This window comes from Nanorana parkeri, unplaced genomic scaffold (genome assembly GCF_000935625.1).
Source record: "Nanorana parkeri isolate BGI_ZX_2015 unplaced genomic scaffold, ASM93562v1 scaffold1450, whole genome shotgun sequence".
In the NCBI taxonomy this organism is placed as follows: Eukaryota; Metazoa; Chordata; class Amphibia; order Anura; family Dicroglossidae; genus Nanorana; species Nanorana parkeri.
In genome coordinates, this window is record NW_017307718.1 from 23,492 (window position 1) to 50,932 (window position 27,441).

At 44.7% G+C, this 27,441-nt stretch overlaps 1 protein-coding gene across 4 annotated transcripts in view; it reads left to right on the forward strand.

Annotated features, from left to right (window-relative positions):
• The window catches only part of LOC108798322 (cytohesin-2), a 50,008-nt gene that overhangs the window by 14,857 nt on the left and 7,710 nt on the right, over positions 1-27,441 (forward strand). The window contains exons 1-8 of one of the 4 annotated variants that reach the window (XM_018570063.1): positions 9,447-9,474; positions 10,863-11,010; positions 13,412-13,478; positions 16,313-16,431; positions 17,273-17,353; positions 21,267-21,379; positions 21,511-21,659; positions 25,559-25,670. In XM_018570063.1, coding sequence (XP_018425565.1) covers positions 9,447-9,474; positions 10,863-11,010; positions 13,412-13,478; positions 16,313-16,431; positions 17,273-17,353; positions 21,267-21,379; positions 21,511-21,659; positions 25,559-25,670 — 817 coding nt within the window. Of the gene's footprint in view, positions 1-9,446; positions 9,475-10,569; positions 11,011-13,411; positions 13,479-16,312; positions 16,432-17,272; positions 17,354-21,266; positions 21,380-21,510; positions 21,660-25,558; positions 25,689-27,441 lie in introns of those variants that run through there. The other 3 variants (XM_018570062.1, XM_018570061.1, XM_018570060.1) reach the window with 3 other exon arrangements.

Below are 27,441 nucleotides of genomic sequence, written 5' to 3' on the forward strand. Positions count from 1 at the left end.
TATATATTTATAATCTTTATTAAAGTCTTTATTTTTTGCTAAAAGAGTGGAGTGCTACTGTATGGGAGGGATAGCACTAGGCTGAACATACCACAGACACCTCCTCTGGACTGACAAGAAGCAAATACAGACACAGGCAGATACTGAGTGATCTGATTGGCTGTTCCCGCTTTGTGATGCCGTCCCGCGCTGTGATTGGCTGAAGGTCACGACGCTATGCACGCTGTCGCCGGGCAGAGCGGGGGATCGGAACTGCAGGCGAAGGACCGCGTGTCGCCGCTCGCCTGTGCGCCGCGCTGCTGCGCCCATGGCCCGGTAGGAATTAATCCACGGACCGGTACCGGTCCGCGCCCCCGGGGTTGGGGACCACTGCCTTAGATGATCTCACACTACAGATGTACAGCTATAAGATTGTGGGCACAGTCATACCGTGTTTCCCCGAAAGTAAGACCTACCCCGAAAATAAGACCTAGCACTATCTTCAGGGATTTCTGTAATATAAGACCTACCCCGACAATAAGACCTAGTTCGGTGGTAGATCTCATATTACAGACATCCCTGAAGATAGTGCTAGCCGCAGCTCCCGCCCCCCCGCCTGCACGCACGCCCTCCCTGCCCGCCCACCAAACCATTACTGAGCCGAGCTCTTCATCATCCTGTCTACAATGCATGCCGAGCACAGCCCGGGCCCCCCCCACACACTGCCAGAAGCCTTCCGATTGGCTGACAGTCACCCAGAGCAGCTCCCTGGATGGCATGAGAGCGCTAGCCGCAGCTCCCGCCCGCACGCCTTTCTCCCTGGACGGCAGAGCGGACAGCTGCAGCAAGGTAAGACATCCCCCGAAAATAAGACCTAGCGTCTTTTTTCGTAGAAAAAAAAATATAAGACGCTGTCTTATTTTCGGGGAAACACGGTATGTCCAGAATTGCAGTGCTAATTTTCAGGAGGCATTCCAGACAAAAGGTACATCATTCAGGGTAATTAATATTTCTAAATGTTCCCTGTAAGAGAGAAAAACTTCCCTTTTTTGAATTAAGTCCCACTTGAGCTGATCGCTTTAGCACTTAATCTAGGTAGCCTTATAAGCGGGGCTGGACAAATCCCAGGAGCCAGGGAGACAATGCTGCTTAAAATGTACAGCTGGCACCTAACTTCTGAGGTTTTCGTTAGTTGTTAATAGAGCTAAGTGCTCAAAAAGAACAAACAAACACTGCTGGCTTCTGGCTTGGACAGACTGGCTCCTTATTCCATATTCATTTTGTCCACCCCTGCATAAAAGTGTTTTACTACTTGGGGTGGTGTGTTACTTGTGAGGGCAGGTTCACACCATTTTCTGGTCCAGATCTGGTCTGGAAAATGGTGTGAACCTGCCCGCGGTTCCAGTGCATTCCAGGCCAGATAAGACATGCAGTATTTTCTGGTCTGGTTTGGAACGGACTGCGCTGGTGTGAGCAGATGCCAGAAATAGCATAGGGATACAGTAGGATGTATTTTGGGTCCGGAAACAATCTGGTCTGGAGATGATCTGGATGTGGTGTGAACTGTGAATGGGCCCTAAGATATGAGGCCCCTTACCAACAATTGTAAGCATAGACAGTATAGCAATGTTTTTGTAAAAGCGATAGTGAGGGAGCTTGAGTTGTGTCTTTCTTACAGAAGGAAGATATCTGTAAGGTGCTTATAACTTGCCAATCAATTGTCTAAACATTCTGTATGCGGAATGCACTCTCAGGATTTTACACATTTGGAAAACGCTTTACCTTTCAGTTCAGTTAGGGGATTATTGGTTGTAGTATTACTGCTGCTTGTTGTTGTTGTTGCACATCTCGCTGCATTTTGCACTTGGACAAGCCTGTGATTGGCTGTGTATCTACACTGAGTGGCCAGTTTATTATGACCACCTGACGTTTGTAGGCAAATTAGCTATAATTTCACGCTGAAGTTGCTAGAGGGCCAGACCATTATAAATCGGGAAGCAGGTTGTTTACCACGACAGTAGAAGTGATTTTTTTCTGAAGATATGGGTAAACAACGAGATTTAACAGCCTTTGAACGTGGGATGATTGTTGGCGTGAGCCATGGCGCGAGTATCAGCAAAACAGCAGAATTTGTTAAATGTTCAAGAGGGGCTCATTGTTAAAGTGTTTAAAAACTGGACTGTCAGCCAAAAATCTGGGTCTGAACGTGCGAATTGTGGCCGTCAGCGACCAGTCAATGTTAGGGCAGAACGGAGAGTGGCAAGATTGGTACAAGACAACAGAATGGCAACAGTGCAGTGTCAGATTCCTCGCATCACCTTTCAACATCTCGTGGAGTCACGAGGCGGCCCAACAAAGTCGTCTCGTGGAGTTATCTCGTGGCCCAACGAAGTACTGATGGGGTGGTCATAATAATCTGGCCACTCAGTGTATATTGAATAGCTGGTAAGTCATGACTGCTCATTCACTGAACTCTTTTGGCGAGCAGGCAGAACTTGTTACCTATTTGGTAGCTAGTGAGGTTTGCTAGATGATGGCTTGTGTGACTTTAACTTTTTGTTGTCATCTCTGAACTGTATATGCTATAACTAGCAGTGTCAGAACAAGCGTGTGGCAGCCTGCTCTTTAGTACGGTACAATGTGTTCTCTATTAGTCATGATGTTAATGGGATGTCTGACTTGGGGGCATAAAGAGCAGTAACTGAGTTATATTCTATTACATAGTATTTGAGGTTGAATAAAGACATTAGTCCATCAAGTCCAACCTATTAGGATCTCATTCTAGGAGTACCTGTACCCCTGTATATTACGGTCCCTTAAGAAATCGTCCAAAAGTTTATAAACTGGGAGTTTTTTATCATGTGTGTCAAACCCGTTTCCCTCCTGAGTGTATACTGAGGAGAAAAAAGCGTTCAGCGCCTCGGCCCGCTCCTTGTCATTTGTGACTAGCTTCCGGTTTTCATCCTTTATCGGGCCTATCTGCTCCTTTCTCACCTTTTTACTGTTAATATATTGGTAGAATTTTTGGGGGTTATTTTTACTATCTGCGGCGATATGCTTTTCGCACTCAGTTTTAGCTGCCCGGATTACTAGTTTGCATTTTGTGTTACATTCTTTGTAGTTAAGGAACGCCAATGCCGTACCCTCCGTCTTATATTTTATAAATGCCGCTCTTTTGTCCTTGACGTGTTGGGATGGAAAATGCTGCAATGTAGAGTACGGTTCCTTTGGACAGTGAGCATAGGACTACAATAAAAGGGACATGCCTAGGAACTAGGGATGCACCGATATATCGGCCGCCGAAACATATCAGCCGAAAATGGCACTTTTAAATTCATGATGCTTCCTTTTCAGTCCACGAAAAAGCTATATCAATTTTTGTTTTTTCTTCCTCTGACTGTTCAGGAGGTGTTTCGGAATTACTTTCTACTTCCCTTATTCAAAGTCTGTAGCATCTTTCCTGACTTTTCAACATCCTCTACCATGAGAATGGATGGTGAGCCATAAGGCATAACTTCCTGTAGACATAGATGAAGAAGAGGTCACTTGGTGTGTGGCAGGTAGGCTGGAAATGCTGCCAGTGACTCATTTCACGCAACCCTAATCTACAACATCAACCATTGCATCCTTGGAAGATTGGAAAGGAGGTCTTTGGATGTAGAACTTGACGTGCATAGTTCACTGCTTGTGTAAGAGAGAATCGCCCCTGGACACAATAGGTCTCTCACATAATGTTATGAGGCTTGTGCCAGGTCTCCAGTATTGGTCAGTAAGTGTAAGCATATCAGCCTGGAAATCGGTTTACACTATGATAAAGATGGCTTTATGGAAGGATTTTATTAGGCTGGTATTTGAAGTATCCGAGGCCACTGCTAATTTGCATTTTGATTTTGTGGTAACGTACTTTAGATGTTTATAACAATGAAGTCTCTCATGCGGCTTTGTAGGCTGCCAAATTTCTGAGGGATAAATTGTCTGACTCTTGGCGCCACTGCTGAAATGTCCTGCTTTGGAAAGTTTTATATTCTTTGCAAGTTAATGTCTTCAGTTATAGTTTGGAGTTTCACACTGCAGTGTACATCATCATTTTAGAGTTAGGGAGCTATTTAGTCAAACTGAAGAGTAACAAAATACGTGCATGTAGCCAGAGAACATGTGCAATGGAGGGAAAAAGCTTAACAAAATCAGGTGCTACGTGTCCTCTTTACCCACAACTAATATTTTGGTTATCTACAAGTGCTTGCAGTTGGAAACAGCCTCTGGATTTTTGTATCTCAGTCTCACTATGATTTTCCTTCAAGAGTACCATGCTTTGCCACCAGACCCCATGAAGTCGCAGCCCTCCTAATGAAGCAAGAGGCGGTTCACTCCTCACAATTAGAAAATCCAGCAATGAGATGTTTTTGTAATGGCCATTGCTGGTGGATGGTACTGGTAACTTTGGGGAAATCTTGTGGATGCGGTCCTTGATAGGTGTTTAGACCCAGTTGGGTGGATTTAGTAGAAAACAGATTAAACTGATAAGCCAAACAAAATCAAAGTGTTAGTGTGCTTGACTTCATGGCCATGCCCTGCCAACTGGAGCTGCCTACGGTGTTTTCAGTGATTTAGGCCCATTCACACCTAGGCGTATTGTAATATGCGCGTCTGTCGCGCGACCGTCACGCGTTTTTTTACCGCGATTCGCGGTAAAAAAGTTGCGTGACCGTCGCGCGATTCCAAAGGCTACTTGGCTGTATCCCAATGGAAAACGCCCTACAAAACGGCCCAAAGTAGTCCCGGGACCTTTTCAGGCATGGGCCGTTTTGTAGGGCGTTAGGGACGGGCGGAAATACGCCTAGGTGGGAACGAGGGCATTGACTACAATGCTATTTATTTTTTTGACCGTTTTGTAGCGCGTTCGTCGAGCGTAGGACGCGCTACAAAACAGTCAGGTGTGAACGGGGCTTATACTGACGCATAGACTTGGATTGTAAGGGGGAACAGTAAAACTAAGCCACTGTGTACAACTGCAAAGCAGTAAGCCAAGGAGGTATGGCTTCCACTATTTACTGAACATGTATATTATTCAAAGTTGTACAAGGAAACAAGACTTTAAAAATATAACTCATACTGATAATAATCACATCAAGCTGATCTTTTACATGTATATCTGGGGGGGGGGGAAAAGTATCTTTATAAAAGCTTGTATTTCATTGATTTTCCTTGATTTTGTGCTGACTAGCAAAAGTAACTTCCAAATTCTTATTGAAATAGTCAAAAAATGACCCACCAGCAGAGCCGGATTTACTCTCTGCTGCCCCAAAGCCAGGTTCGTTAATGTGCCCCTCTCCCCGCCAAATTTCCCCTCAGATGGCGGGGCGGCAGGGTTGGTTTACATTTTTTTTTTTTTCAATTTTGTTTGTTTGTTTTTTTCTTTAAAGGAGAATTATGAGGCAAGTGATTTTCACTCAGCCTCATAATCTGAGCCGACCTGTGACAATTAAACTGTCACAGGTCGGCTAAGTAGATTGGGAAGTGAGCGAACACATACCGGCGCTTGCTCACTTCCCGATCCTGTGCCGGTGGAGCCGTGACAGGGGAGAGACTGGATTCCCCCCTCCCCTGTCCGATCCTCCAGTGCTGACTGGCCGAACGGACGGAGGAGGGTCAGGTAAAGCTGGCTCTGCCTCTAGATAGGCAGAGCCAGCTGTCACTCACGCAGCTGGGCGGATCCTGTCATCTAAGTCGGGATCCGCTCCGGCGTCTCAGTATACCGCGAGCTGCAGCTCGCAGTATACTAAGCTTAGGGTGACAGGAGGACGCTAGTTTGTGTCCTCCCGTTACCCTTAGGAGAACTATGGCGAAAAGCCCTGACCCCATAATTCTCCTTTTTTTACCTTTTTTTTTATCACTTGTACAGATCGAGCAGTGGCTTCCCTGCTCTACATTTAACCCTGCTTCTCTAAAGCAGGGCTAAATGTAGAAAACTACCCATCTGGCACATAAAACTGCATGTCCCGTGCATCAGGAGATAGTAATTCCACACCCCTGCTGCCCCTCTACTCCCTGCTACCCCAGGCCCGGGCCTCGGTTGGCCTTGTGGGAAATCCGACCCTGCCCACCAGTGTACAGCTTAGCACTAGAACCGGGACTTTACTCATGGTTTTGAGGGTATATTTACACCAATGTATTTTTCTACCTGATGCTTTTTCCATTTAAATCAAAGGAAATGCATCAAAATGTACCTGGCGCCCAATGCTGCACATTTTTTAATGTATGTTGCAATGCACTTTGTAATAAATGCGATTCAACCTGGTCCATGACTTGCACTTATATACGTGGTAACACGTGCCTTGACATGCCTTTTGATGCTTTTCCTTTATTTTTATTGGAAAACGGCATTCCGGCCAAAATGACTCCTCTAAGGCCCCGTTCACATATAGCGAATTGTCGCGCGATTTCGCGCATTTTTGCCGCGCGATATCGCGAGAAGTCGCCGGCCAATGTTATTCAATGGAGCTGTCTTAACTCCATGTCGCTCGTCGCGGTCGCAAGTCGCTTCTACCGGACCCTTTTTTCGGCGGATTTTGCGCGATTTTACTTTTTTTCTATGGAGCCCGACGGGGAAGGTCGCGCTACCGTCGCTGGAACGTCGCCCCGAAAGTCGCGCTATCCCGGCCGTGCGGATCCGCTGCAAAAGGTATGTCGCTATATGTGAACGGGGCCTTAAACTGTTCCAACTGATTGCTCCAACAATGGGCCTAGATCAAAATCAATCAGAAAAGTCATTCTGCTGCGTAAGACATGAACAGATTATCCAGTATACTGATCAATATATCAGTCATTTCCCTGTCCTCCACAGCTGGGGCCATAGATAAATACATGCTGTGCAAGCAGTACAGTGAAATGATATTTAACCAAGCAACATTTGCACTGGAAGGCAGAAAATATCAGCTTTATTGTGGTTAATTACAGTAAATAACAGATGTTAGAAATAATTGTTTCGGCTTAGATGAATGCCAAATTATTTTGCACAATAGATGACGGATTTAGAACCCTTAGGCCTTGTTCACACCAAGAGTGTTCCAGGAGCAAAGCAGTTACAGACCGGATCAAAACTGCGTCCAATGTATTCCAATGGTATTTTGGGCTCAAGTTCACACCGCAGCTTTCAGTTCCAGAGCATGTAAAAAAACTGCAGCAAGCCCTATTTTACCTGCTCTGGAACGCATGCAAACGCATCAAAAACGGACTGGAACGCACTGAAAGCCAATTTTAAACTAAAAAAAAAAATGCATCACAAATGCGGCACAACCCACTGCACTGCGTGTGCAGAAACTCATGCTGATCTGCTCTGCATTTGGTGTGAACAAGGCCTTAGGGAATGTAATGGTAAACTGTAACCTGGAGATTTTACACTGTGGAATGCAATATATAATATAATATAGTGCGCTTTTATTAGCCTTTTAGATGTGCTCACCTCATTGAGTTCCCTGGTGACCCTTCTCATCTCTAGTACTTACAGGGGATTTGTTTTGTAGTTAAATAAGTAATCTCTTGAACTGGCTGCTAGACCAGCTCCTCTGCTCCTACGATAGTATGTCCCCCTGTGTTCTAACTGGTTCTCAGACCACTGGAGGGGGGAGACAGGCTGCAGGGACCAGTCTAGCAGCCAGCCAGGTCTGAGGTTTGGGTAATTCTTTGTTGTTTTATATCCTAGACAAAAATGAGCACTTTACCCTTGCAGTGCGGGGGTAGCCCCACTGCAAGGGTTAAGTTTTTTTCTTCTGTCCAGAGTTCTTTTAAAGTAGAATTGAACCCTCAATCTTTTTGTTCAATAATAAGTCCAGATCAAACAAAAATACATGGCCCAGCATAGTATTTCTTTGCCCAAACACTTAGACATCACGTTTCTGAACAGCTCCAACTCTCTCAGCTCAGCTTCCCTGAATTTCTTGTCCAGTAAGAGGGAGGGGGGGGTACTGGACTGGCTTGCCCTCGTATGCTTGTGTTTTCCAGGCACACAGCTTAATAGCAGACACAAGGACAGCTCAATAGGAAGCTGCAAGGGAAAGGAGCCACCTTAAGACAGGAAGTCAGGACCAGTGCTCAGGGGACCTGATGATTCTGCAGGAAACTAAATCTTTTAAACATGAAGGAACAGCATCATCAAGGAGCATGTAAGTGCTTGAAACAGCATATAAAATGGATTAAAAACCTTTTAACTTTAATACCACTTCAAGAGAAGATTGTTGGGAAAGTTAATATCATTGTTTGGGGTTTCATTTTAGTGTACAGGAATTTACATGGACACAATATTTTTACAAAATGTAAAAAAAGAAAATGAATGCATACACCCCATCGAAGGATTAGTTGGCTGCAATGTATTTCATATTGCTTTGCATATACTTTAAAGTGTAATGTCATAATCTCTTAATTTGTGATTGGAGAATAAAGGAGCAGCGCACTGATGCGTTCATACTTTGCCTTTGTATGCGCATGTTTACTGACAGCACTGCAATGCAGCAGAGCTCCCATGGGCTCCCTGTGCTGCCTTTCCCGCAATCAGTTTGAATACCATGGTGTAGGGAACTACACGCAACTGATATTAAGATATACAGTATAGTATTACGGTACCCAATTTATGCTAATTGAATGAAAACATATTTAACGTTTTTATCATTTTATACAAATGGTGTTTTTAAAATCCTATCCTAGAGTTTCATTTTAAAGGTTCACTCGCACAGCAAAGAAAAGGGAATTAAGCTTGCCAGGTCAGGGCGGCTGGGGCACACAGGGTATGTGTGTATTTACTCCATGAGGGGTTGATGGGAGTCAGAGAGGTAGAGGAGACAAAAATAGTGCAGTTGAATCGTGGGCAATTAAACCATGTAAAAAACGTGTAGAAACTCACCATGAGGTTCTCATAGATGTGCTGTCATCGACGACGAAATCTGTGCTGGAGACTGTTGTCTGACGGTTTCTCCTGGGCGTTGGTGTGTGCGGCGAGTAGCGGGCACAGGAGTCCCAAATGACTCAGTGCGACGCTGCTGAGTAGATGGACTCTTGAGTGTTGCGTCCTGCTGGCCCTGTCTGGAGACGTGTTCATGAGCTGTGGCGTGGGGCTTGAGCACATCATCTGCCATACTGTTGCCCACTCCCCGAGTTTATCCAGCTCCTGTAGTGTTGCACTGTCTAAATCCGTGTCTATTACCCTCCCAATTTTTGTATCATCAGCAAACACTGAGACATGGCTACTCACTCCCTCCCCGATATCATTAATAGGTTAAAAAGCATGGGGCCCAGCACAGAACCCTGAGGCACACCGCTCATCACTTCAGCCCAGTCTGAAAAGTTGCCATTAACTGATACTCTTTGTACACGTTCCTTTAGCCAGTCTTCTATCCACGTGCACACTCTTTCATCTATACCCATAGCCATAGCCCTCAGCTTGTATAACAAGCGTCTATGAGGCACCGTCTCAAATGCTTTGGAAAAGTCCAGATATACTACGTCCACCGGCCTACCTCCATCCAGATCTCTACTTACCTCTTCGTAAAAAGTTAGCAGGTTGATCTGGCACGAACGATCCTTCCTAAAACCATGCTGGTTATCACTTATTATGCCATGATCCTGGACGAATTCCACTAAGTAGTCCTTAATCATTCCCTCTAATAGTTTACATACTACGCATGTCAGACTAACTGGTCTGTAGTTCCCCGGTTGGCATATTGACCCTTTTTTGAATATAGGTACCACATTAGCCCTCCCGCCAGTCGCTTGGCACTCTACCAGCCATTACGGATTCCTTTAAAAATGAGGAACTATGGTCTTGTTATCCTTGTTCAGTTCCTTGAGTACCTTGGGATGTAGATTATCAGGTCCTAATGCTTTATTTGCATTAAGTAGTTTAAGCCTATGTTGTATCCCAGTTTCCGTAAACCACTCAGGTGTATTTCTTGTAAAATGTTGTGTTTTTATCCTGTACATTAAACCCGTCTTTTTCCCTGGTAAATACCGACGAGAAGAAAGTATTTAGCGCCTCTGCTCTCTCCCTGTCGTTTGTGACTAACCTCCCATTTTTGCCCTTTATTGGGCATATCTGTTCCTTTCTCCCCTTTTTACTATTTATGTATTGAAAAAAGCTTGCTTCTTATAAAATCTTAAATCAATGAAATGTACAGACATGGGTTTTCTAGGAAGAGATCTGTTTTTAGGATTGCTTGTTCCTAGGTAGCCCCAAATGCCATAGCTTGCTTATAAAATCTTAATGTAATGGAATGCACAAGCATGGTTTTCTAGGAAGAAATATTTTTTTTTAATGATTGCTTGTTCTTATAGGTAACCCCAAATGCTATATCTTGCTACTTATATGATCCTGATTTCATGAACTGTACAATTGGACAGTATGGGCCAACCCATGACGTTCACTGTCCGGTGTTAATTGTACAGTAAAGGTCTGTCTCTGGTTGGGCTGAAGTGACAATGGCTTGTTTGTTTCCAGCAGCAGCTGCAAATATTTATATCCAGTTAAACAAAGCATCATTTCATTGACTGAGGTTATGTATGAAACAATTTCTAATAAGCTCACAGAAATCCTTCACAATGGCTGTTAACATCTGCCAAACTGAAGAACACTGGAGTTGTAAAGTCTGCAATAACTGTCACTGTTCCACAGAATAATTTGCAGCTTTTATTGTTAATGGAAATGATATTCATTAGTGCAGAGCAGTCTGAGCCTCAAGTTGAAGGATAGAGCTGTTTAGCTGCATATCAAGGAGATGGATTTGTTGAAGTAGCACGGGGAAATTTCACCATGTCCTCTCTTGCTTTCTCCATGAGTGATACGCTGCTGAGTATGCGAATCCCTGAGAATGTTTGTTTTGTTGCTTCCTTTGCAGTTCCTGCGGACCTGACTCCTGAAGAGCGTATTGAGCTGGAGAACATCCGCCGTAGGAAACAGGAACTGCTGGTGGAGATACAGAGGCTTCGGGATGAGCTGAGTGAGGCCATGAATGAGGTGGAAGGCCTTGAGGCCAACGAAGGAAGGTATGACTCCACCATCCAAGCTAATACATTTTGTTTTCTTTATTAACATGAAGTCTTAGTAGATCATCATGGCTACCTACAGTTCAGATAGCAAGTCTTGTAGATTCATCCAATCATCTTTTTATTTTAATGTGCTGAGTTCTGCAGATACAGGATTCCATGCAGTCACTTGCTATGTCTAAGCTCTTTTGTAGAAGTATAGCTTCTGTTTTCTTTCTATAACCTTCAGCAGTAGGAACACCTCACTGGTCATATAGCCTTTGCTCACCAGCAGTTAACTAGTATTGTGAGACATTACTTTTACAATTTAAGAACATCTAATGTTCTAGACCTGGAGTAAGTTGGTTTCTAGGTTGCAGGTAATAACAATAAATGGGTGCCTATTGTATAATTTATTGTGGCCCTCACAGGTTAATTTACTTAGCTGCAAAGACATTGGTGAGTGTTTAATTTTTACACTTTTGGCATTGTTTGAAACATAGTATAACCTGAAACCCCCCTCATGAATATTAAAAACAAAATAGAGCATTAGTTTATATCCAGTTCAAAGTTTGTTTTAAACCGAGCTTAGAGCATCAGTAAAAATGAATGTAAATGCTCCATGCCTTGACATAACCCTTGAGATAATCCTATGTGGATCCTTATATTCCTATCCTTATTTGTATAAAACATTTTATTTATACTGCATTCATGATTTAGTATATGTGTAGCCTCTTTTGTAATTAGGCATGTTGGACTTCAGCTCCCTGTAGAAAAATGTCACTGTATAATGTTTTTTAAACTTGAAATTTAGCCAATATTTGACAGTGGGAAAAGGTTACAACCTTTTTTGTTTTTTTTTGCTTTTAGTCTTTTTCCATTGGAAACATTTCCCCTCACTTTCTGTTTGGAGACTCGTTAAGGAACTAGAAGAAATCTCTCCACAATGAGAGAAAATCCCACCCTTAATTGTTGTCCCTGGAATAAATGTCATTATTGTAAGATTTTCCCTATACTTGTGTTGGTGACAACTTGAAGGTTTTAGATTTTGTCTGTTTGCCTTATTAATAAAGGCCACTAACAGAAAGTGATGGGGAAAAAGCAATGTATATGTGAAGCACAAACTGGAATTGTTCCCCTTCATCCCTGCTCCTGTGACAACTCCAAAATCTTTTCCATCACCTTCTGCACCAGAGACCATGGTCACCAAGACAAATAGAGAGAGATTGATCTCTAATGTCCCCAGGGGTACAAGGACAAAAAATGTCCCCAGGGGTACAAGGACAAAAAATTATATGAGGTTTTGACTTTACACGCACTTTAAATTCAAGGAGATTGGAATCTAATATTCCTGCTAGTGTCATGAAACATGTATTTTTGGAGCATTCCAAAAATACAAGAACCATTTGCTCCTAAACACTGAGTAAAACTTGTTAAAAACTGGAAGAGTATATCGTTGTATCAAAAGTTCTAAAAAGAACTAATGGCTTAAACGTTTCTGTAGGTCAGTGCACATTTGACATTCTGATCCACTACAAATTTTGACTTTTAGTAAACAAGGAAAGGTGCTAATATACAGATCAGCGGATCTTCTAAACATACATCCTAAATAATTTGTTTTCCCAAGTGATTTAGGATTATTGGTAGTGCCAGCCATTCTGTGCCTGCAGCCTCTTTGTTTAGGTATGACATAGGAGGAGGAGCCATGCACATCTCATAATTCTTCCTAAGGTAACTTTAGACTTTGGGAGACAATGGAACTCCCATAAGCAATGTCCTTCACAGGAAGGGTGGTTGTGGTTTTCCATACATTCTGTTAGGGTTTTCTTAAGTTGCCAGATTAGCGATCTGTATTGCTTTGTAGAATTCTTCAAAAGAGACCATTGGTAATCCATCCTTTTTTGTTTTTTATTTTTCTTTACATTTTTGTATATATGTAGAATTCTTTCAAATAACTGAAATGTAAGCTCTTTAGTTTATGTCCCCCCAGACCACCCACCAACACATATGCCCTTTTTGTTTCCTCCAATCAGCTACTGGAGAAAAGTATTTAACAGCAAGTAAAATAAACCTTTTAATAACCCCATATACCGCTGGTCCCATTTATCATCTGTAGCCTGAGCCTGAATAATAGGGGCATCTTTATATCTTAAACTGTTAGAATTCACCTGTAACCAGTGTTTATAGTTTATAGTGGCAAGACATTGAAAGAGGTAAGATTAGTCATATAGGTATTAGAATCTGTCATCAGAGGGTTGCAACACTAAAACCACAAATACAGATTATTACTCATTGTTTTGCAATAGGTTGTCTTCAATTTCTGTGACAGTGTTACTGCGTTCTCATGTCAAGAACTGTATATGTGGTTATTTTATGGATACATGGTCATTGTTCTTTTTCTTTTTTTTTTTCCTTGGCACAGTAAAACCTTGCAAAGGAATCGGAAAATAGGAATGGGCAGAAAGAAGTTTAATATGGATCCTAAAAAGGTATTTTTTCCCCCCTAGTTCTGGTGAAGGAATAGGTGTATAATAGCTTTAATTGAACTTTACTTTATAAGCACTCATTTTAGTGTGCACATCTTAGTGATCCCCCTCCCCACTTCCCATATGCTGCTTTAAGGACTTACCTTTAATGATACCTCTTGATCTGATCTTTCCAGTAATTTTCAGGAGTCCCTCCAGCGCTGGTGCCGGTCTCTGATCCAGTGCTGACTGCTGTGGCTTCTGTGTCCCACGTTGTCTGCATTGACTTACACTGTGTCTTTCCTCTTCTCCCGGCTGAAGATCTCTGCTGCGCATGCACCCGCCCCCGCTTGAGAATCTTCAGACGGGAGCGAGCGGCAGAGGCACGGGTAAGTAATTACCTATTTGGTAACTTTGTTTTTTTTTAATGTTGCATATATCTACTGCTTGCTGGCAGTAAATACACTGAGTGGCCAGATTATTATGACCACCAGACGTTTGTAGGCAAATTAGCTATAATTAGCTATAATTTCGCGCTGAGCTTGCTAGAGGGCCAGACCATTATAAATAGGGAAGCAGGTTGTTTACCACGACAGTAGAAGTGATTTTTTTATCAGTAAAAAAGCAGAATTAGTTAAATGTTCAAGAGCAGGAGTTGTTAAAGTGTTTAAAGACTGGACTGTCAGCCGAAAATGTGGGTCTAAACGTGCGAATTGTGGCCGTCAGTGACTAGTCAATGTTAGGGCAGAACGGAGAGTGGCAAGACTGGTACAAGACAACAGAAGGGCAACAGTGCATCAAATTACTGCAGATCTTAATCAGGGATCCTCTCAAATGATCTCTGAACGCACTGTTCGCCGTACACTGCATCGTATGGGATAAGGAAGCCGGAGGCGTGTTCGAACAACTTTGCTGTCTGCAGTTAACAAGATAAAACGTCTCCAAATCGCACAGGAACACAATGATTGGACAGTCGAGCATTGGAAAAAAGTCATGTGGTCCAATGAATCACGTTTCCAGTTGCATCATGCAGATGGAAGAGTGAGAATTTGGCGGAAACAGCATGGAAGCAGGCACCCCACATGCATGAGTACAACCCTTCAAGCTGGTGGGGGCAGTGTTATGGTTTGGGGCATTTTTTCCTGGCATGATTTGGGCCCTTTAATTCGTGTGGAACAACGTCTGAATAGCGCAACATACCAAAGTATCGTTGCTGATCAAGTTCATCCTATCATGTTGATGGCGTATCCCAATGGAGATGGCTTCTTCCAACAAGACAATGCGCCATGCCACGGTGCTCGTATTGTGCAGGAGTGGTTTCAAGAACATGCGGGAGAATTTACCTTGCTTAGGTGGCCCCCACAATAGCCAGATCTCAATCCAATTGAGCATTTGTGGGACGAAGTTGAAAGAGCCATCAGGCAGCTGGTTCCACAACCATCAAATCTCACAGAACTGGACAGTGCTATTCATCAGTCATGGTGTCCCATTCCTCGCATCACCTTTCACCATCTCGTGGAGTCAATGCCAAGAAGAATCGCAGCAGTATTGAAGGCAAAAGGTGGCCCAACGAAGTACTGATGGGGTGCTCATAATAATCTGGCCACTCAGTGTATATGCAAAACAAAAGGAAGGTTTAATTCTACTTTAAGGTTAAACCTGTTGCAGACCTGAGCAAGCCAAATTAAGGATATAAAAGAAACAGAGGCTCAGCTCTTTGTTCTGCAAATAGTCCAAATGAAAAAGGAACGATAACTTTTATACAGGGCTCATGTCATAATAGGCTTTCAGCAGTTCCCATAATTGTACATAATCTGTTGCCTACCCACTTAATGGCTATGATATCTTGGGACAATGGTGATCCAACGTTATTTCCGCTAAGATCAGCCTAAGAGGTTTCTGCATGTGCCTCCCATCTTACACTTCCATAATATAAACCTAAACATTTGGGCATGTTAAAGCATTTGTTTATACTTGAAGCTGTACTGAAAGATGTCTGACTTGCATGTCAAACTTAACTGAGGTGCATTAAAACTTAATGGAGTACTGGTCTGTGGATGTTAGGTTGTTGCCATCAAGTACCCATCCCTTCTTTGCCTCGCTCTTCACACTGTATTTCTCCTCTGTTTCACTCTTGCTTTAAGTTTACTATAGTGTTCTCTCACACCTTCACTCTGAGCACCTCTCTTGCCTTTTTGTTTACCAGTTCTTGATCTTAAATTAACTTCTTCCTTTCATGACCTTTCTTCTTACCTCAGCTGTGCAATACATACCAGTTGACATGGCATGCAGGGCTTTAAAGCCTCCACTACCATTCTTTACACACCGTTAAGGAGCTTCTGTTAACTTTTATTCACTAGCCTTTCATGCTGCATGTTTTGTCTAGCTGGTGCCATCAACACAGTTGTGATTCCCATGCCTCATACCATACACCACACTAGGTCCATCTTCTAGCCTACTGTGCACTAAGTGTGAAAAAAAGGCACAAATCCATGGCAGTGGCACAGCAGAGTTGCCACCAGAAGCTGGTAAGAGTCTTTTCATTAATGGGTGAGAATAAATAAGAAATGCCAGACAAAGCACATTATTCATTTTGGGGAAGCATAGCGTCCTGTTGTCTCTCCTAGGCACTGGCTCTGTGAAGCACGTGTTTTCCCACGCTGTGACTTCCTAATGTGCTGTGCAGGAAGGAAGTCTCCAAACTTGCATGCCATATAAATAAAGGGTGATGGAATCTCCTTCATTTTTATCCATTGCTTATTGTTTGCGGTGGTGTGCCACGTAAATTTGTGCGCGTGTATAATATATAATTTTGCTGTTGTGCAACACAATACTATTTTTTATTATTTTGATTCCAGGGGATCCTGTACCTTCAGGAGAATGATCTGCTAAGAAACACTGCAGAGGATATAGCTCGTTTTTTATACAAAGGGGAAGGCCTGAATAAGACTGCCATTGGGGACTATCTAGGAGAGAGGTACACTTGTATATCCACTTTTTTCAAATTCCATTGATCATATTCTCACTTAGGATAGAACAATGACAGCTGAAATCAATGGGCATTTCATATACTACACTTATTTCCTTATATGTGAGGCCAAGTGTACTATTGCTTTGTACCAATGTACAGTTCTTACTTTAGGTTGATTACACCAAAATCACAGGCAGTGCTGTCAGCACTGCCCAGTTGACGTTTGCTGGACTGCAGAACATGACCAGTCTCCTCATCTGTACAACATAAGGTGGCGGTGTTTAGTAGTCCAGAGAAAAACTTGGGCAGGACTGACAACACTGCATGGGATGTCAGTTCAGTAGTCGGCTCACCACTATTTTTCTTAAATTTTGGTACGAGATATGTATGCAGTGTTGAAAGTTTAGAATACCTCTTCATTTTTTATTACCTTCTTTGTCCCAGTTGTGGCAACCTTTTACTCACTTCCTATGTGGTCACCCAAACAGGAACACAGATTGCCGTAAATCCCATAGAATGAGGAAGAGTTGGAGACCCTGTCAGGTTTTTTTTCTTTCTTCTTTTTACCGTCTGTGCCACTGCTGGGACGATTGCCCCCGCATCCTATGTGTCTCAAAGACACAGACCGCAATAAGGCCTACCACAGGTCTTCACTTTATTTTAAACTTAAACATTTTTGGCTGGATTTGTACTGTTCTAGTACAAGAAGATTAAACAAGGGTTAACCAGATACATTTTAGATTGCATGCATTAGTAAAGCTTGTCTTTTAGATGTATCCATGTATGTGATGTCACAGAAGTGTAAATATACATCTTTGATAACTAATCCCTTTTTTTTTTTTAATAGGGAGGACTTGAACATTTCTGTTCTTCACGCTTTTGTGGACCTTCACGAATTTACAGACTTAAATCTTGTGCAAGCTCTCAGGTCAGCTGTGTGATCCTGTAGATGTTGCTGTAAAACCACTGGTTTCTTTTGTCTCGCTTATGTGCAAAGAAACAGGAAGGCTAATCTAAAAGAGGAAGCGGTCACTTTTACCGCACAGAATAGGCAAAAGTCTATTCAGGAAACTGTAAAACAAGTGGTGGAGATGAGGAACTCGGCCCCTCTGCTTCAAATGATGATTTGAAATGTAGATAAGGTTCACTTTACACGCATTTGTTAAATAGTTCTATTTTACATGCAACGCAATGCTCCTACTGTGAGTTTGCTTAGAAAACAGAAGTGCAATTGGACACAATATTGCTGACTGTTTAAATGTTCTACATATGGTAGTGCTTTGACGTTTCAGCTGCCCACCCACATACATGCACACCTTATTCTGTGTATGCAAGCCATTGCTTAACACAGCACACCTTTTCTGCCCATCCATTCACATAGGATAGTTTTCAGATGTTGTTTTTTTAAAATGCCAAATTAAAGGAGAACTGTGGGGTCAGGGCTTTTCCCCATAATTCTCCTGAGGGTGACGGGAGGACACAAACTAGCATGCTTCCGTCACCCAAAGCTCAGTATACCGCGAGGTGCAGCTCGTGGTATACTGAGACGCCGCAGACGGGGCGGATCCCAACATTACAGTGAGCGCTGGAGGATCGGACAGGGAAGGGGGGAAAACCCTGCAGGGAGTGACAGTCACTGCTCTCTGCAGGGACAGGATCGAGAAGTGAGCGAGCGACGGTATGTGTTCGCTCACCTCCCGATCTATTGAGCCGACCTGTGACAGTTTTATTGTCACAGGTCGGCTAGAACTGAGCCTGAGTAATTTTTCACTCGCCTCATAGTTCTCCTTTAAACCTCAAGCTGTTTTTTTTTTTTTAATCTTCTGGGAGGTCCAATGAAGGATACCCCCAAGTTCTCCAAAGACACACCTGGACAGATCTTACCAAAATCCAGGAGCCAGAAATGCAGGAGCTGACAACAGTGAAGCTTTGATCTCCTCATAACACTTTTAGGGAGAAAAAAGGAGTGACTCTTAGACTATCTGTTTGATCGATGCAATGTGGGACACCAAATGGCAAAACACTATTTAATATACCGCGGCGAACAAGCTTGTAATGATCGCAGTTAAATTGATGGTCCCCCCCCAAAAAAAAGTCAGTGGGTAGTTTAGATTGGACCGACACATTTAATGAGAGAGCTGATGGCATACAAACTTAGGATTTTTGGCCTAGAGTTAGGGTGCTTGTCATATGAAACCCGCTCTTCTAATTTTCAAAAGCTGCCAATAGCTGTATAATAGGAATATAGTCTATAAAACATGGAGTATCTGACTGTAGGCTCTGTGGAGAGCTTGATTAACATGCAAGTCCTGGCACCCTGTGTTTTTGAAAACCAAGTAAGGCATGGTAGCTCCCACATCTCTTAACCTCACATGCTTCCTTTAACATGCATAATACTTGTGTCTTGGGAAAATCATTTGGTTGGTTGTTTTTGAAACACGCTTGGCTCTTGCACTACATAGCAGAAGGTTTCTTTGATCATGAAACAAAATACCTAAGCAGTAGGGGCAGCATCCAATGACACATCTACTAGCATATTGCTGCATGGGCAGAAAAGACTGCTTTACATCATGAACCCCCTATATATCCTCACTGAAAAGGCTTATTTACTCTGCTAAAGAAGAACTTTGGCCTCGCATTTAAAAAAAAAAACTGCTGCAGCACCTATGTAAAAGTGCATCTTCACTAGTCCCCCTGAAAAGTCTCACAAATACCTGTTCAGGTCCTGTTAGTGAAGTCCACCTATTGCATTTCCTGTGATAGGGTGATAACAATGCTGCACTGATCCTGAATTCAGAGCAGAGTAGCCACTCTCATGTAGGCTGTATCTGCTTGCACTACAGTGGGGTGACTAAATGTTGTAGGTGATGTGAACATTGTCATTGCTAACTTACAAGCCTGTAGCTTGTCATTCAACACCTGGCCATGGCTTTCTGGATTGACTGCCCTGCCTCTCTTGTTGAAAAGCCTCCCACTGTGATCTGCAGTGTCTGGGAGGAAGAGTGTGTGAGACACAAATGGATGAGGATTTGGTTCAGCCAGGGGAGGTAAAGGAAGTTTTTTGTTTACTTTAATAGGTGTGTGCATTACATAGTAACTGGGAAACCCTGTAGATAGAGATAATAAATGTAAATATGAAATTAGCCTGTTGCTAGAAAGACAATGACAGGAGATGTCTGCCAGGATTTCAGATATTGCTTTTGGAAGAAAACTACTATTATTTTACTATACTGGTGTTTATCTTTAACAATCTGAGAATGTAAAACAGAGTGAAGTCTTGTCTTGTTTTTTAGATTTGATGGGTCTCCAATTAATTTCACACTTGTTTACTGGAGAAACCTTCTTGCTATGACTGTCACAAAGCGAATTACATGTGTGAGAAAGCCTTGCAAGGAAGCGACAATTTCTGCTTTTATTAAAGAGGAACTTTACCCATATCTTTAAAATGACAACTTCAGAAAAGTTTAGTAATGACAATCTACAAACACATACTTAAGGATATTTGGGGGCTTTTTATACTTTGTATAGCTTATTTCTCTTTTCCTCCCCATTCTTCTCACAGTGGCAAAAAGGGCAGAATAATATATCTCCCTTTACTTCCTAGAACCCTGCCACATGTGACTAGGACATGTGACCATGCACCTCATCTTAGGGGCGGGGGGAAATGCTGTTTCCTGAGATCTTGTGAGATTTTGCAGTTTACAGATGAGATGCACTGTGATGTAACTTTCCCAGGATGCATCTCTTTAGCATGGGTTACATCACCTAAGCTGACCAGGAAGTAGAAAAAAGTAATTGTAGGTAAAAGACAAATATGTTTATTAACTAATGAATGTAAGTTGATTTCATATCAGCATGCAGAGCTGCACACAGATGTGATTTTTAGCGCAAGGGGGTGAAGGTCCACTTTAAGTATTTGTTAGGGATGCATCGATACCGGTATTTTGGTATCGAGTACCGATAATTTTTTTTCTGTACTCGCCGATACCAATTACCGAGTAACGGAAGTCCCATTTAGGAAGCCAGGTGGCGTGTAATGACTCGCCACCTGGCTTCCTGATTAGCCGGGCAGCGTGTAAAGAGTCGCCACCCGGCTTCTCGATTTAACAAGAAAGTCACCCCCGGGGCCTTTCCAGCGAGAACGCGGCCTTCGCCCGGTACCCTGTTGGAGCCATCTGGCCGGCCAATCAGGAAGCCGGGCGCCGTGTAATGACGCGACGCCCTGCTTTCTGATTGGCCGGGAGGCTGGCTCCATGCTCTCTTGTCATGAGATGACGAGGGAGCATGAAGCCAGCTTCCCAGCCAATCAGAAAGCAGGGCGTCGAGTCATTAGACGGCGTCCGGCTTCCTGGTTGGACGGCTCCGGCTGGGTACCGGACCAAGGCCGCATTCTCACTGGAGAGGCTCCGGGGGTGACAGGCTGCACATATTAAGGTAAGGTAACCTTACCCCACGAGGCCAGCTTCCTGATTGGCCAGCTTTCCGACCAATCAGGAAGCCAGGCAGCGCGTCATTACACGCTGCCCGGCTTCCTGATTGGCCAGGAAGTCGGCTCGATGCTCTCTCACCACAAGTGACGAGAGAGCATGGAGCCGCTTCCCGGTCAATCACGAAACCGGGCAGCGTGTGATGACGCGCTGCCCGGTTTACTGATACCGGAAGTACTCGTGCTAGGCATCGGAGCATTTGGGCGAGTACGAGTACTTGCCCAAATACTCGGAATCGGCACCGATATCGATACTAGTATCGGTGCATCCCTAGTATTTGTATATACTGACTGTTTCTTTTTACCCTGTGGTATTTGGTATACGCTCATTTATGTCTTCTCTTTTGTTCAACAGGCAGTTCTTGTGGAGTTTTCGTCTACCAGGCGAAGCCCAGAAAATCGACCGCATGATGGAGGCATTTGCTCAGAGATATTGCATGTGCAATCCAGGGGTGTTCCAGTCTACAGGTGTTCATTTAAATCATTGCGTTTTAATCTGTTTTGTCGGTATATAATATTGATGTGTTTTTATAAGCTCCTTTACACCAGCATGCAGCCTTTACTTAATCTTTAATGATGTTTCTTCTCTTCATACACAGATACATGTTATGTCTTGTCCTTTGCGGTCATAATGCTGAACACTAGTCTTCACAATCCCAATGTACGTGACAAGCCCGGTTTTGAACGGTTCATCTCTATGAACAGGGGAATTAATGATGGAGGTGACCTACCTGAGGAGCTTCTACGGGTAAAGAAAAAACGTTTTTTGTTTTTTTTTCCGGTCTACTTTATTTGGAATCTGTATTTCTCCCCCGTTCATTGAAGGACACGGCAACAGATCGTAGATCCTGTATGGTAGGGTATATCGCCACCTGCAGGAGAAAGGCGCTAGGCACATAACAAAAGACAAAGACAGCCTAGGGGTGGCCCCTGCTGGTGGCCCAACCCCCCACCTGCAGACAAGTCTTCAGTTTTTTGCCTAGAGTCAGGAGTAAGGAGCTAAAAAAAATTCTCTGGAAATGTTTTCATTTTCCTCCTTTTGTTAGCTGTTTTCTTCAAGCAAGTGTCGCCAGGGCGACATGCTGGATGAATATAGATCCTTGGAGTCTCCCCTGCGCGACCGACAAGCGCGCATGCAGTCCCGCCACGGTGGGTCGTCTGCGACGATGGTTCTTTTCTACGCCTGTGGGTCTCTTGGCCCGGTGGGGTGCACATGACTGGGGGTTTCGACCTGCCAGTCACAGTACCCCACGCAGGCCGGCGGCGCTGCGACTATGGTCGGGGGTGTTTTTCCGCCCAGTTCCCTGCACGCCTGGCTGCCATGTGCGTTCCCAGGAGTCGTTGCCCCTCTGGATAGCGGTGGTTTGCGGTCCGGCGGTTTCCCCCCTGGATGCGGTATGTCTGTGAGGGTCTGTCTGTGGCTGTGCGTTGGGTCTCATGGAGGCTACCTGTCGACGGTCATAAGTACGCTTTGTCGGGGCGGGGTGTTATGCTGGGGACCGAGGTTCCCTCACGTGCCTCAGCCCCCCTCCCTTCACCTCCATGCTGAGCAGCCTGTCAAGGCTGGTGTCCCTAGTCTCTCAGTGTTGGCAGACCTGGCCTGGGGACACGGATGGTCCTGGAGGTGTGCCTGGGAGCGGCCGCTGCATGGGTTGCTGTTGTCCGTTCGTGGAGGCCGACCATCGAGGCCCCGGCTTCTATTGCGGCTTAGCTGGCTGCTGCGGACGCATGTTCGTTCCGTTTTTGGGGCGGCCGAAAATCGAGGCCCCGGCTTCTATTGTGGCCTAGCTGGCTGCCAGGGCCGCATGTTACTTCTGTTTTCAGTGCCCGTTCGGGGGCCTAGTCCGCATGCCGCGGCCGCCATCTTAGTTGAGGGTGGCTTGCCCTTTCCGCGTGACGTCAGTCTGTCTGGGATTTCCCTTCCCGGGGGTCGTTTGGCACCATCTTAGATGAGCTTATTTACGGATTTGGCGGGGGGGCATGTGTACCCTTTTTTACCTCGGCCGCGGAAGGAGGAACTTCGTTGGCAGCCTGATCCCACCTTCTGCCGAACGTTCCTGGCAGCTTAGGCCTGCCAAGCCCCCGTCCGTATGAAGACCTGGCTCCACCTCTGGACTCCAAGGTGGGGGGGCTTCTTCGACTCTTTGCGGATTTTTGGTTGGCTCACGTTTCCGACACTTGGGTCCAGGAGCTGGTTTCTTCGGGCTACAAGATCGAATTTCTGGCCCGCTCCGGGAACAGGTTTTTCCCGTCCAACACACGGCTTTCCCCTCCGCGCTTGGTGGACCTCTTGTCCCAGGGGGTGATCGTATGGTCCCTACACCCGGACATTTTTGATCAGCTTTGTCTTCGTTGGGGGTCGCCGGATGTGGTCCTTCTGGCACCTCGACTCAACCGGAAGGTAGAGAGGTCGTAGCCCGGGCTCTGGATTCCTGGGCGGAGGCAGTGAATGCCCTGGTGGCTCCCTGGATTAAGGTCTGATTTATGCCTTTCCTCCACTCTACCTGTTGCCTCAGCTTCTGTGACGGATCGCGGCTGAACATGTCACCGTCATCCTCGTGGCCCCAGTTTAGCCTCAGAGAGCGTGGTACGCGGACGTGGTTCAGATGGTGGTGGACGCCCCGTGGCGGCTGCCTCTGTGTCCGGATCTTCTGTCCCAGGGACCTGTGCTCCATCCTTCTTTATAGTCGCTGGCTTTGACGGCATGGCAGTTGAGAGCCGGGTCCTGAAGGACCGGGGGTTGTCCGATGGGGTCATTTCCGCGATGCTCAGGGCGTGCAAAGCGGTTTCTAGGCACATATACCATCGCACTTGTAGGGCCTATTTTGCCTGGTGTGAAGGCTGTGGCTCTGTCTCTGCGTTTGTTCTCGATTCTTGCTTTTTTGCAGAGCGAGGTTGCTCAAGGGTTGGCCTTGAGCACGGTGAAGGGCCAAATTTTATGCATTAACTGTGCTTTTCCAAGGGCCCTCGGCGTCTAACGCCTTAGTTCGCACTTTTGTTCAGGGGGTTACGCGTATTGCTCCTCCTGTCCGCTCGCCTTTGGCGCAGTGGGATCTGAATCTGGTGCTTTCGGTGTTGCAGGAATCTCCTTTTGAGCCTATCCGGGAGATTCCACTTCTGTCCTTGTCACAAAAAGTAACCTTTTTTGGTTGCCATCACTTCCGTTCGACGGGTGTCTTGAGTTGGCTGCCTTGTCCTGCAAGTCACCGTTGCTGGTTCTTCATAGGGAGAAGGCGGTTCTCCGTCCTTGGCCGGCCTTCCTGCCTAAGGTTGTGTCGGCGTTCCATCTAAATGAGGACATGGCCTTGCTTTCTCTGCCCGAAACCAGTACATAGGAAGGAGAGGGCGCTGCACTGTTTGGATGTGGTTCGCGCTCTTCCTGTTTGGAAGCTACGGCTTCTTTCCGTGAGTCAGATTCCTTGTTCGTGCTCACGGAGGGCCCTCGTAAGGGCCGCATCGGCGGCTACAGTTTCTTGGTGGGTTCATAACGTTGTTGTTCAGGTGTACGCCGTTAAGGGGCGAGGGCCTCCCTTTCCTGTCACTGCCCATTCTACTAAGGCTGCCGGGGCATCTTGGACCTTCCACCTTTGTTTCTCAGGTTTGTAAGGCCGCTACTTGGTCTTCCATTCACACCTTTTGTCAAGTGTTACATGGTGGATGTTTTGGCATCGGCGGATGCTGGTTTGGGGCGCAAAGTGTTGCAGGGGTGGGGTCTTTTGGGAATTTTGGTTGTTTTGCCCATCCCTCAGTGTGTTACTGCTTGGTGACGTCCCTACCATACAGGATCTATGATCTGTTGCCCTGTGTCCTTCAATAAACTGGAGAGAAAATAGGATTTTTGTACTCACTGTAAAATCCTTTTCTTCTCCGTTCATTGAAGGACACATGTGCCGCCCTCTATATTGGGTGTGTACTCATAACTGCTTGTTACTTACTGGAGACTTGTCAGCTGGTGGGCGGTTGGGCCACCAGCAGGGGCTGCCCCTAGGCCGTCTTTGTCTTTTTTGTTATGTGCCTAGCGTCCTTCTCCTGCAGGTGGCGATATACCTTACCCTGTTTATTCTGTTTGGGTCTGAGCACAGTTTTTTTTTGTTTTTGTTTTTTTCTTTTTTGTGGTGCAAGGGAGCAACTCCCAAACATACCTACTCCAGGTTCCTTGCCGTCTCTCACAAACAGTCTATACCAGGGGCAAGCAATATCGGCACTTCTGCTGTTTTGGAACTACAAGTCCCATGAGGCTTTGCAAGACTCTGACACACATGGTCATGACGCCCAGAAGTAGAGGCATGATGGGATTTGTTTTTTCGTCACAGCTGGAGTGCCAAGGTTTCCTGTCCCTGGCCACAAATTTGATTCAAAACTGCCTTGGAAGTTTGAATGTTGGTGGTAAAGAAGGCAGAGAGAGTGAGGAATCTAAACTGCAGAGGCTTCAGGCAGAACACTCCCAAGTGTCATAATGCTCTTTGGCTTCTAGCTGCAAGGAATAAAAGGGAATTTAAAGTAAATTTGAGCATCTTCTTGATTTTTAGCACATTTGCAGTGTTTGCTGGATAATACTAGTCTCCTGCACTAGTAGTCCACTAATTTTGTTTTTGTTTTTTTTTCTTCTTGGTATTGGCCTGTAAGATGTCTTCTTCTGTGTTATAGAACCTCTATGACAGTATAAGGAATGAGCCATTTAAGATCCCAGAAGACGATGGGAATGACCTCACACACACTTTCTTTAATCCTGATAGAGAAGGCTGGCTCCTCAAACTCGGTAAGTCACGCTGCCATGGTTTTGGGGATGGATAGACATTATCTAGCCTTGCATTCTTCTGTTTTCAGCTTTCTTTTCTTGCAATCCCACCATGTCACTCTGGAGCCATGTATGATTCTGCCCAGTTGAGTCCTACAAGTAAAAATATAACCCAGCAAAACGTTTACTGCAGTGCCATGCTCAATTGGCATTATCCTACTGATGGACTACAGAATCCATTTATCTTTTAAATGTTTGTTTTGTAAGGAGAATGCCTCCAATATATAACAATGGTTTTGAATGCTTTCTTCCCTTGGAGACAAAGTTAATCTGCCCTGTGTTCTGAAATGTGGTTCCTCGATCATATTGTTAACTGCCTGATTTTTTCATTGATATTTTCTTCCTGCACCTGTGAATTCAGTCTGTGATCTGCAAATGCAGAGCAGAAAAAAAATCACAGCTTTGCTAAGGTGAGAAAGACCTCTTCGTTTACCTCTAATGTAATTATCTCACCGGAATTAGTCTGAGTGGACCTGGAGCTTTTTGTCTTACAATTCTAGATGTCAGACTGTAGGGAGCAGCAGTATGTGAGATTAGGAATACCTCACCTAGTCACATGATTTAGCAGTTTGTGGAAGTTTCCATTTTCTAATTGGTAAGAACCTCTTAAACATGTCCCTTTTTTTTTTATAGTGAAATTAAATATTCAGTTAGCTGTACATCTACATACCCACCCGATAATTGTAAGAACCTGAATTGTTAAGGCACCTTTCACACGGGCTGATCAGGAGGAGATCCATGCAAAGATCCCGTCCTGATCAGAGCAGTACGAAGCGGAGGTCAACGCTGTGACATCCGTGTCTGTACAGTCTTTTTCCTCCATCTTGCGATGGAGAAAAAAACTGCAGTTACCGGACCCCATGTCTGTCTATGGGGAGTCGGATGTAAACGACGTGTGTATCCCCAATCCGGCACGATCCGGTCCGGTGAAATGGACCTGGGCGGAGTCAGGTGTGACTAGATGCTCGTCCTTTTACACACGGCTGCCCATAGACTTAGATTGGGCATGTGATCGGGTCCGCCAGCAAAACTGACAGGTGGACCCAAATGGCCCATGTGAAAGGGGCCTAAATCTTAACTTTGTGTCACCTGCATGTCAGTTATGTCAGTTGGGATATGATGGGTGTGATGTTCAGAGGTAGCTATAGAGCAGATTTGGGTGTAAACAAGCCCTGAGGTATGTTGCACAGAAACGCTAATTGGGAGTGTTGCAGGAATGTTAAACTCCCAACAGGGCAAATTGGTGTGCTGCTGATTTGAAATCTCATTTGCACGCTAATAGAATATCTGCTAATTTAACAAAACCTCCACTTTTGTAGCAAAGGACAAAGGAAAGACAGGTTTCCCTCCACATTTTGTACATGGCTCCTACCATATTTTGCCCTACCGATTTTCTCTTATTTTAGTACTGAATGCACTAAAAGTGCACTGTGCCTAGTGGATGTGTATGAACCTTGATTTCCACCTTTTGTTTATGTGACTTATTTTTCCTTTTTTCTCTTTATCCTCACTTGCCTGCCTGCCCTCCCTATCTTGTGTGCACCTCCTTTCTTTCTTTTCCATGACTTTCTGTTTTTCATACTTTGTGTGCTCGGCCGCTGATGACATTTGCTCTTCCGTCTGCTCACAATAATTGCTCAGGAGGTAGGTGGAGATTGTGTTACACTCGATCCTCATCCTAGTTTTTATGTAATAACGCAGTGCACATTTTGTCAGTGATCAGTGGATTGCA